The 12,130-nt window shown below is 33.7% G+C and overlaps 1 protein-coding gene across 6 annotated transcripts in view; it reads left to right on the forward strand.

Annotated features, from left to right (window-relative positions):
* LOC150095840 (cytochrome c oxidase assembly protein COX18, mitochondrial) overlaps positions 1–12,130 on the forward strand; it is a 139,310-nt gene that overhangs the window by 75,478 nt on the left and 51,702 nt on the right. For all 6 annotated transcript variants that reach the window (XR_016549884.1, XM_090408788.1, XM_090408787.1 and 3 more), the window contains one exon: positions 2,989–3,136. Coding sequence is in view for 5 of the 6 variants with exons in the window: in XM_090408788.1 (XP_090264914.1) it covers positions 2,989–3,136 (148 nt within the window). In the remaining variant the exon portion in view is untranslated. The remainder of the gene's footprint in view (positions 1–2,988; positions 3,137–12,130) is intronic.

Consider the following 12,130-nt stretch of genomic DNA (forward strand, 5'->3'; position numbering starts at 1 on the left):
GCACTGACCAAGAGTTCTGTTACGAAAAATACATTTCTCTGACATTTCAAGTCCCTTAGTACTGAACGAGAGTTTTTGTTCTCTTAAGGTTTCTGCCTAGTCTCTGAAGAGAACCAGCCAGTTTGAAACAGCTGTCAGGCTAGTGAAACCTTATCAAAATGGACTAATAAAAGGCAAATATATAGACACTTGGGCAGTGCCTATATCTTTTAAGTGGTCCATACTAAGGCAATTCAGGGATGTTGAGGAATGTATTCATGCAAACTCTCTGGTCAACTTTCATAGTTTCTACATTCAACTTTGAAATAATATTGGATCTGATATCTTCTCTGCTTACGTAATTTTGCCTTCCCGGACTGAAGTCTTTTGGCTCTTTTAGTAATTATTATGATTATATTTTCTTTATATTAAGTATTATAAGGTCCAATGCATGAAAAGCAATTGTTTATTAAGTAAAATATAAATATTAAAAGGAATACTATGAATCAACAAAGACAGTGAGGCATCTATGGGAGGAAACTGCAAGGAAGAGGGTGATTTTTTTTTTTTATTTTTTTTATTTTTTTTTTTATTATAATAACCCAGATGGGGGTTGCACAATAGAAAGCATTGCCTCAGATTGCTTAAACCTGTTCACTGTGTGTATAATAGACTTTGTGTTGTCTAAGATGCCTTGTGAGTTCTGTGACTATGGAGGTCCTGAATAATAATAAAACTCTGTAAAACTGAAACAAGATACAAAAAAAGAAGAGAAGTAAATATATAACAAAGAGGCAGAAAGAGAAATAGTTCCTATTTTACGTGGCAGAATAAGTTGTTCAACAAATCAAAATCAGTATACAAATTAGTGTTTAAACTAGCTTTAAGTTATGGATCTGGGTTAGAAATAAAGCACTTGATACTAGATACTATAGATATGTGGATTCTGAGAAAAATTAGGGAGTGAACTGATGACATCAATGAAATAATCGTATTAAAAATGAAGATAAAAGGAACTTGACATTATTAGCATTCAAGAATGTGTAAGCAGAGCTAATCTAAGATGGTATGACCACTTAAATAGAATGGGTGAAGAAAGGTTAGCAAAACATGTTTGATGCCAAGATGGTAGGAAAGAAACCCAGAGGAAGACCAAGGTCTAGGTCGATTGATTCAGTCAGAAATGCCTTAGAAGCATGAAATGTTAGATATGACAATATTGGAGTGCTCAAAAGTAGTAGATTGATTTGGAGGAAAATGTTGATAGGAGGTTAATAATAATATAAACTTAATCATGTAGTGCTCTCATAGTAACCTGAACATTCCTTGGGGTTACATATCAGGAAATTGATGATGATTGAAACGTCTCTTTGCATTATGTCATTTTCACACTAATGTCAGATTCATTATTGTGCTGGTGGAAAGATGTGATATGATTGAGACACATAAGCTTTGATTGGCATTTTCCAGATGGGCACTGTAGAGATTTTTCATATTGTAGAATGAAGAAACAAACACTGGCAAGAGGTCATTCTTGGAAATTGCAAAAGAAAGTGGCATGTAAGAGGATGAGAAGTAGCTTTTTTTGCATGGAATGTGGTAGGACCATGGCATGCATTACCTGAGAAAGATGACAATTTTTTGGTCGCTCATCCACATAGCAAGCATTTTTTCCATGAATTCTATCAAACTTGACAAAGCATATAATGATGTTTTCTTTAATTTTATCAACACTAGCTCAAAAAGTAGGTAATGTACCTTCAGTAACACATAGCGTATCTGTAATGAGTTGTGCTTTCATCTTGTTCATAACTCTTAACACTAGAAACTAGAATTTCTAGTTTCTGGTGTTAAGAAAAAAAACTAGAAACTAGAATTTCTAGTTTCGTTTCAAGAGAGATTGAATTCCTTATCACTTCCACTGGAACTAAGAGGACACATACTAGTCATAAGAGTAATACTAAACACAGAGAAGTAAAAATAAGCACAAAAGTGGAAAAAAATAAAAAATAAAAAAGCCCTTCCAGTAGATGACCAGCTGACAATTTCAGCAAAGCAGTATGATAAAGTGTAATGGGCTGTCATACTGGCCTCTTGTGGGCTTTCCATAAATATGGTTTCATCATGCTATTTTAAAGTTACATAATTTGAATAGGCCTTTGATAGTTTGCCACATGACACAGTGGTACATTGGAATGGGGACTGGCTCTTTGATAGGTATCAGCAAGCGGTGTATGGTTGGAGGTGGGCAAACAACATTTTTCTAGAAGAGGAAAGTCATTAGTGGCTTGCCCAAAGATCTGTTTTTGGGCCATTGCTCTTTAACTTGTATGTTAATTATATTAAGAAAAGTTTAAGTAGAGATGTACAGTTCTTTGCAAATATGCAAAGTTAGGAAGAATTATGAGGAGTAGAATAGATGATGTAGCTTTAGAAAAGGACTTGAATAGATTTTGTGAGTGAGCAAGTGAGTATAATTGTCATTTCAGAGTATAAGGTTTTAAAATTTGGAAGCAAAGCTGGGATGCAAAGTTTAGAATTATTCTGATATCTTATAGGAGGTGTAGAAATAACTGGTCTGTGGTTGATGATGGATAAGAACCTAGAATTTAGGTTACACATTGCTAAAATTATTAATATAATTGAGATGCTTAAGTTAGTGAGAGATTTTTAACATATTCACCATTCTTACCATATGTGGAAAAAATTTTTCATATAATGGGAGGTGGGGGGGGGGATAAGAAACCATCCCTACATGCTGTATAAAGATTTTGTGAGCAAAGGGGTAAGTATTTTGCATGGAGGATGGAAATTGGTTTTCTGAATTACTTCTTGCTCTCCTTTCATTCCAGGGATGGCCATTGGATTAATAGAGTTCCAGATGCAGTTGACTTATGTAATGAATATATAAATATTTGTAAAAATGAAATAGCTATTGCAATGAAATATATATTAATAGAAAATTTTCAAATGTGATAATTTTTAATAGTTCCTCCCCCCCTTCCATAGTTCAAGAAACATAAACAAAATTTAATAATAAAGGAAAATTGCCATCCTTTCAAGGCATCTCTTGTAATTTGGATTCAGTTGCCAATGTGGATTATCTTGTCAGCTGCACTTAGAAATATGGCATATATGATTCCACTTATGGATACTGGTAAAGTGAATTTTTTATTTATATTATAGTCTCAAAATTAAATTTCTTTAAACTAGTTTTAAAGCTTACTGTGGTCAGTTTTATTTTGTGATATCAGAATCATTATTGGACACTGTTTTTATTTTAAATTTTATTTTTTCTTGTTTGAATTTTCTGTTATGGTATTAACTGAATATTACCTGTGAATTTTTAATGGAATTTGTGCCATTATCACAATTATTATACACATGTATTCAATAGAGTTCACACAGTTAGCCAAGTGCCTATGCGCTCTGCAACCATATGCCTGGGAAAGGAGTGTCCTTGATTCGATTCCTGTTGCTGATGTGAGGAGTTTAGGATCTTTCTCAGACATAGCCAAGTTAGCATGTCTTGGGTGTGGACTGCAGAGTTTACTCCCCAGTTTATCTGGGGGTTTTTCCTCCTGCAAGCAGGCAAAACCAGTTTTGAGAACATAATGCTTCTACAGACATAGGGCCAATCACCTTATCCTCATTGCAGTTATAAGGAATAGAAACCCTCGACACCATAAAGGTAAAAGAGGGAGAGATTAAGAAAGAAAGTATTCACAAGAATATACTAATTTTATTACTGCATGTATTTCAACCAGAAACTGATGTTGATGATGATGAAACTGATAACTGATGATGACTAGTTAGTAATTTTATTACTGCAAATATTTCAACCAGAAACTCTGTTTTTGTGAATATGTGTATATAATAATTGAAATTGCTTATCTCTCTTGAAGGCAATCATGGTGTTTATGAACGTTCTTTATGTTTTTTATTTTTTTTTATACTTTTTTTTTTTTTATAAATACTTTACATTTTTAGATATGTTTTGTCTGTCTGTTCAAGCATAGCTATTTGTGACACTGGCTTGTGGATATTTGATATTTGAAGTTCTTACAAAAATGTTATCCAAATTATAATAAAATAGTTGCATATAATTTTATGCACAATTTATATATAAGACATTTTCAGCACATCTTGAAATTATATATTATAATAATCTGTTCTGAGTAGATGAAATTTAATAAAATTTGGATTTAGAATGTACATAAGACTATTAATGTCTGTTTACAGTTTATGGTTCCATTTTTTGTCATGTTGTACCATCATTTTTATTTATTTTTATTTATTTTTATTTTTTTTTATTTTTATTTTTTTTTCTGAGCAATAAATACAAAATATTATATTCAGGCAATGACAATCAAGGAAAAGAAGGAGTAGCCATAGTATTCAACACAAAATACGAGGCTAATCTTCTTGAATGGCAGTCAGTCTCAAGTAGAGTAATGTGGGCAAATATGAGAATGGGGAACTGGACAATGAGACTTATTTGTGCCTATGGTCCCACAGAAGGTTCTACTAAGGTAGAAGTGGAGGAATTTTTTGACGCTCTAGAAAAAGCAACTGACACAATGAAAAAGGAAAAGTTGGTCCTTGCTGGGGATCTAAATAGCAGAGTAGGAAATGATTGTGAGACATACAAAAATATTTTGGGAAAATTTGGAGAAAAGAGCAAAGCTAATAATAATGGCAAATATCTGTTGGATTTCTGCTCAGGACATGGACATGTTATTACTAACACCATGTTCCAACATAAAAATGTGAACAAATTCACGTGGAGAGAAGAGGCTAGGAATAAGAAAAGTCTCATTGACTATGTTATTGTTGATAGTGATGTTTTCTCCCTGGTGCAGGACACCAGAGTGTACAGAGGATTTGAAATTGGAAGTGATCACTATTTAGTCTTGAGCAGGATAAAATTCAATTTCATATTGAAAAGAATAACATGTAAGAAAGTTTAAAAGCGAATAAAAGTTGAGCAGCTCTCAGATGTGAACTGTAGACTAAAATACAGAAAGATTATTGAAAAGAAAATGAAAGAGTTTGAGAACAGGAATCAAACCTTGGAGATTCGGTGGCAAACTCTGAAGAAAACATTGATTGATTCTGCCAGAGAGGCATGTGGTGAGTTTGTGTGCAAGGGTAAAAAAAATCAGAACTCCCTGGTGGACACAGGAAGTTAAAGAGGCAGTGAAGGAAAAGAAGAAAGCATATCAAAAGTTCCTGGCAAATAAGTCAGCTTTTACTCTTACAGAATACAGAGACAAATGTAAGAAAGCTAAACAATGTGTAAAACTACTAAACAAAAGTCATGGGAGGACTTTGGCAAGAATATAGAAAATAAATATCAAGAAGATGGCAAAATATTCTGGAGGTTGTTGAAGAAGCTTAGGAATGGAGGAAAGAGTGCTGTAAAAGGAATTAGAGATGATAAAGGTGACATGAAAACAGGAGAAAAAGATATCCTTGAAGTATGGAGTAACTACTTTGAAAAACAGCTAAATGAAACAAGCAGTGATGACAGCACAGTGATAAAAAAAAAACACTGACCAGGCATGCAGTCAGGAATATATATCCTTTTTAAGTAGAAAAAGCCATCAAATGCTTGAAATATGGAAAAGCAGCAGGAGTAGATGATATTTGAGCAGAAATGCTGAAGTATGGTGGTATATAAGTCTTACAGCGGCTGCACTGCATAGTTCAGAATGTCTGGACAGAGGGACGAATTACCGATGATTGGAGTAGAGCTCTCATAGTACCCATATATAAAAAGAGAAATAAAACTGAATGTGAGAATTACACAGGTATTTCCCTACTGAGTGTTCCTGGTAAGAAATATGCAAGTATCCTTGAAAAACTGTTGAGAAGAATTGTGGACGAAAAGCTTGGTGAAGAACAAGCTGGATTCAGGTCAAATAGAGGCTGTCAGGATCAGATCTTCACTTTACGACAAATAGTCGAGAAAGCATGGGAATATAACAAAGATCTTTATTTAAGTTTTGTCGATTTGGAAAAGCCATATGACAAGGTGCCAAGAGAGAAGCTATTCAATACGCTACAGTTATATGGTGTCAATGGGGCATTATATCAAGCAATACTTAGTCTTTATTTGAGTTGTAAGTCAGCAGTTAGAATTGAAGGAAGTACAGGAAGATGGTTTAATGTTAAATCTGGTGTGAGACAAGGATGTACATTATCCCTTCTGTTATTCATTATCTATATGGATCACATTATGAAGGAAAGTGGTATTAAACCTGATATCAAAATTGGAGATGTTAATGTCAGCTCTTTGCTTTATGCGGATGATGTTATACTTCTAAATAAATCCGCTACAAGTCTGCAAGATTCTCTGACTAAATTGAATAGCTTTTGTAATAGATATGGTATGAAGGTCAGCAATAAAAAGACAAAGACAATGAAAATAGGCAGAATCATTGAAAATGTCAACTGTGTTGTGAATGGAGAACCTGTGGAAAAAGTAAAACATTTCAGCTACTTAGGCACAATTTTTACTGAAGATGGTAAATTAAATATAGAAATAGACAACAGAATCAGCAAAGCTGGTATGGTAGGAAGTCAATTGAATAAATTCATATGGAATAAGAGAGAAATTAGTCGGAACACTAAATTAGCTGTATACAAGACAGTGTTCAAACCAGTTTTAACTTATGGATCTGAGAGCTGTGTCAGAAGTAAAACACTTGACCAAAGACTAGAGACCGCAGATATGAGAGTCCTGAGAAAGATTAGAGGCGTGAACAGATGGCATCAATGGCAATATCATATTAAAAATGAGGATATTAGGAAAGAACTTGACATTGTCAGCATCCAGGAATGCATTAGCAGAGCTAATCTCAGGTGGTATGGTCACTTAAATAGAATGGGAGAGGAAAGATTAGCAAAACAAGTGTTCTCTGCCAGGTTGGCAGGAAAACAACCCAGATGAAGACCAAGATATGGGTGGATTGATACGGTACAAAGTGCCTTAGACGATAGAAATATAAGATCTGATAATGTTGGAGTCTTGACAAGTAACAGACTGATTTGGAGGAAAATTGTAGATAAGAAATTAGTAATGATGTAAATATTTCATGTGGTACTGTCATATCCTGTACACCCCTTGAGGGTACATGGCAGGAATTTGATGATGATAATGGTTCCATTTTTTTTTTTTTTTTTTTTAAATGAAAATTTAATCATTTTATTGGCTCAAGCTGAGACTAGTAATAAATCTGTGCTGGTTGTGATACAAGGAATTAGTATTTGGGATCTCTGTTGATTTTTATCAGAACATTTCAATATTAGTCACTTTTAGGCCATTTTTAATGTCATAATATTCTGCAGAATAAAATTATGCCTAGAATACATGTCAGAAATGAGTAATGTATCATGACTTTTGATTATGCTCATTGGATTTTTATAGATGTACCACTCCCTGATTCTCACAGTAGCAATGGAAATATTGATAATCAAACATTCATCTCTGAACAGTTTCAAAATATATTGCAAGAAGTTTTTTTGTCTCTGGGAAGGAACATAAATGATACTTGGCAAGTAATTCTCTCCTTGTTTTCATCTTTATTTTCATCCAAATGTGGACAAACAGTAGTTTGTGTGAAAAATCTATATGACTGTATTTTCCTAGTGGAGAGCAGTTGATTTCACATCAAATTTCTCTTTTATCCCATAATGCATAGCACACTTCCTTCTCTGGTGTGCCACGAATCACAGTAAAAATTTCTGTTCAGACTTGTCTCTTATCCAGAGTTTTGTGATTATTCTGCAGACACTGGGATGATATACAGGCGAGTTTTTCAAATTTTTCTGATCACAACCCACCACAGCAAATATTGCATATTTACACTTTACCCAAATTTTGTGTATAGCATATAAAATTATAACGAGTTAATATTATACATGAATTTATTAATAATTAAATACATAAAGGATATCATGTCAAAAAATAATTTTTTTTTTCAGTGTCATATTTTCTGACAGTTCTGCTGGGGGGGGGGGGGGTCATGGTGAGAGAGTTTGTAGATAGATTCAGAAACTTTTTTTTTAAGTGATTGCAATGTTGTATCTCATTAACCTCCCTACTGGTAAGGTGGATGAAATAGTAAGACCACCGTAGCATTTTTCATGGATCAAAACATCATTGGTATTCTACCTTTCATCATGTAATTTACCTCTAATCTGTTAATCCTTTAATGGCGATTGTAGAGCCATTAACAGTTTAACTGTAAGGGAGCCATCTTTCTGTCACTTGACTTAAAGCGTACCTTGATTCTTGGAATTTTCTTTATTTTTCTTTGTTATTTGAATTTTTTTGGTTGCACAATTCATTTATTGAGCCCTCAAAATAAAAATGAATTTCACATGTACGAAAACAAATAATCTATCCTGAAATGACCATGAATCGCCCTTTTCAATGGATTCATTAGTAGTAAATTTGTTGTCTTTTATTATTCAAATCAGTGCAATGGAACGAGACAATTTGTTCTTTCATTTTAAAGACAGTATTGCTGAAATTAATATTGCACAATTTTTTAAATGTTTGCATTGAAAATCATTATTTTAAATATTTATATATTTTTAAAATAACATTCATTGAAATAAATATGAACTTTTGTTTTCTTTCCTTATAAAATACCATTCTATGACTTGTCATGCTTCAGTTTTAGAAACAAGTTTTTCTGTTTTTATGAACAACAAATGATGTTAAATTGCATTACTTGATTTCAGATTGAGACCTTTTTTAATATCAAAAATTTATATTCAATGATGTTTTCAGGAACTCATTTGCTTTCACCTTTTGCTTAAAATTGCAACAGATTTTTTTTTTTTTTTTAGCATGCACATTACTATAGTATGTGAAAATACACCCTCTGTCGAAAAAGAAACTGAACTTTTCAAAAATAGAAGAAACTAGGGTGATACTGATATTTCTTTTACAGGCTGATAGTATTTATGTCAAAATCATTACTAAATTTATAATAATCAATTTCACTTTTATTATCAAAAAGTAAATTATTCGATACAGTTATTTTGGAGAAAAAAAAATTTGAATTTTTAATAAAAAAAGTGCATAATTGTTTAACATTTTTGGGACATTACCCACCTATTCCTGCAGATATTTCAGATAATTTATTATCAAACCACAAGACAGTTGTTATAAACGTATTATACATCAAAAATGTCACACATCTAAAACTAGCAGTAAATGTATTTTTCAAATGTGCAGTAATTTCTTCTTTGTACTACTCAGTGGGAGCCAGACCCAGAGGTGATACCAAGGTTGAAGTAATGCAGAAGTCATATTTCCCTATACCAGTTGCCAAAAGGTGTCACCTTATTATTAAATTACTCTGTATTAGAGAAAGGTTGTTAGAAGGTCTGGGTAGTGACCTTTCCCATAATGTATAGCATTATACATGTCCACAAGGAGATGTGTTTTGCATTATGGGATACTAAGGCAGGTGATGTGAAGTCATATCACCTTTACCACGAGTTGCCCCAGTCCTGAAAATACTTCAGGTACAAACTTTGTTTGCTTACACTTGGATAAAGGATTAAACCAAGTATATAATTTCTTGGTATCTTTAATTTATATTATAACCAAGTGAAAAAACTTCCAATAATTCTGTTTCTCAATTGTAAACTATATGGTGAAATTATCTGAGACTGTCTTATACGGAATTTATTTAAATTTTATGTTCATTTTGAAGTATTCTAATCACAACTCCTCCCACTGGCATGACTGCTCATAGTAACTGAATTATAAATATCTACTTTCTTCTGATTTCGTATTTCAAACTTTTCATAGTGTGTATTTCACATTTTCATATCTGAAATGTATAACTTCATTTTACCCACCAAGATATGAATTGAAATAATTATTTTATCTGTATCCATACCATTTCTTTGCAATTTGATTATTCCAATCACTACCTTATTTTCTTTCTAGGTCACAGTATTCGGTTCTTTAGGGAATAGCAATCAGCTAAATTTTTACAAATAGATTGCTTGTTATTGTTTGTACTTAATGTCATGAAGGTTGATTTTCTACCATTAAAAAAAGGAAGAAAGAAAGCTGAACAGCATGAAATAATTTTTCTGCACTTTTGTTTATGCAAAATCTTATTTTTTTTCTTTGAATATACCATAACAACATTATTTTTTTACTTGCCTTTTGTAATAAAAATATTATTAGTGCAAATTTGAAATTTTCTCATCTGTAGCACACTACTATGAAAGTGAAAGACAAAGTTTCACTATCAACAGACTACACATACTTTTTTACTTATAAGCAAATTTCAAAGAAACGTGTGTGATAGTGTTGTGTGGCGGTGGGTGGGTGGTGGTGGGGGTTTTTTAACTATCAAAGTAGAAGTACAGTTTCAATTCTGTTGCAAAAAAAATGTAAATTCAATTTCATTTTTGGCATGTGCATCTACAGGGTGATCTAAATTAAAGTATACCCTGTTTAAGCCTTGTGAAGTGTCACCCAGTGATCCAAATGCTGCGAAACTTTGCAAGAATACTGTGCATCATGCAGAAGCAATATCTGAAAAAAGTTCCAAAATTCATCACCAAGGGTGCTGTCTGATGTACTGAATGTAGATGTAGTAATATTTCTGTGTGAGAGGAGGAGAAAAGTGACACAGGCATAAATAACACATTTTTATTCAATTCCATTATGTATTTACAGGCTGTACTGTTCAGTGTGCTGTCCTTTTCTGTGTACCACAAATTGCATCCTTTGCACAGTGTGTTCAATGGTAGAATACAGCAGATTGTGACTGATGTTGCACACATGCTGTCTTTCAGCACTGGCAAGTTATCAGGATGATCCCAATAAACTCGGTCTTTGAGAAATCTCCAGAGCAGAAGTTACAGAGGTCAGATAATGTGAATGAGGTGGCAGTGCAGTGGGAAATGCATGACTAATCACTCTGGCCTCCATGAAATGTTCTCAAAGAATTTCCTGTATCGAGTGACCAATGTGTGGAGGGGCCCCATTCTGCATGAAAATGACAATCCATGCACAGGTGCTGTAGCTGTGGCACACAACAGGATTGTTTATCGTATCACGATGCCTCTCGGCAATAACTGAGCAGGTCACAGGCCCTAACTGGCAAATGTCCTCAAAGAAGAATGGTCCAGTGATAAACGAAGCTGCACCAGACAGTAACTTTGGGTCGATGCAAAAGAATTTGTTGGATTGCATACAGGTTTTGCACAGCCTATACCCCCACAGTTGTTATTCACACACACTGATTAGTTGAAAATGAGCCTCATCTCTTCACAAAATCATCCATGGCCACACAGTATCCAACTCCACTTGAGCAAGGAATGTTAAGGTGAATGTCAGTCAACTTTCAAAGTCCAGTGGACACAATTCCTGTGTCAGGGTTATCTTGAATGGGTAGAAATACAGAATCTTCCACTTTGCAGACAGTTGTGTAAGACACATCCATGTGTCTTGATACAGCACATGCACTGCATGAACCAACATTGTTTATTCATGGCCTACTCCAAAACAGCATGAGCAACTTCATTCACCTGTGAACTGATTGGTTGGTTTGCGACCTCTGCCAGGTCTAACTCCTGTTGATCCCATCTCTTCAAAATGACTAATTATCTATCACAGAGCACATGGACTGCAATGAAATTCACGGAGTGCAGCAGTAGCATTGCAATTATTTAGGTAGTACAGCTTCATGAGCAAAGCACATTGCTGCAAGGTTTGTGCTGTCACTGTGGATGGTATTAACAACCAGAATGAAGGATAAAATCCCATGTCTATTATTTTTAAATCATCCTCTTGGTACCTGCAGGTTGTATGATATGCAAATTCCATTCATTTGGTTGATTTTGGTGATATCACTTTAAGATGCACAATGTATTCCTGCTAAGTTTCGCAGCATTTGGATCACTGGATGGTGCTCCACAATGCCTTAAACATGAATACTTTAATTTTGATCATCCTGTATATATTTTGCAGAATAAACTTAGAGCAAAAGAATTGTTTCTTCAAAATTGCTGCATAATATCTAAACTAGCATAGAATATGTACAAAACAATTTACTTCTGAACTATTTATTTCAATTTGTAATGAGCAATTCTGGGAAACCAAGAA

This window comes from Typopeltis vanoorti, chromosome 19 (assembly GCF_054136105.1).
Source record: "Typopeltis vanoorti isolate ZY-2024b chromosome 19, IOZ_Tvanoo_1.0, whole genome shotgun sequence".
Taxonomy (NCBI): Eukaryota; Metazoa; Arthropoda; class Arachnida; order Uropygi; family Thelyphonidae; genus Typopeltis; species Typopeltis vanoorti.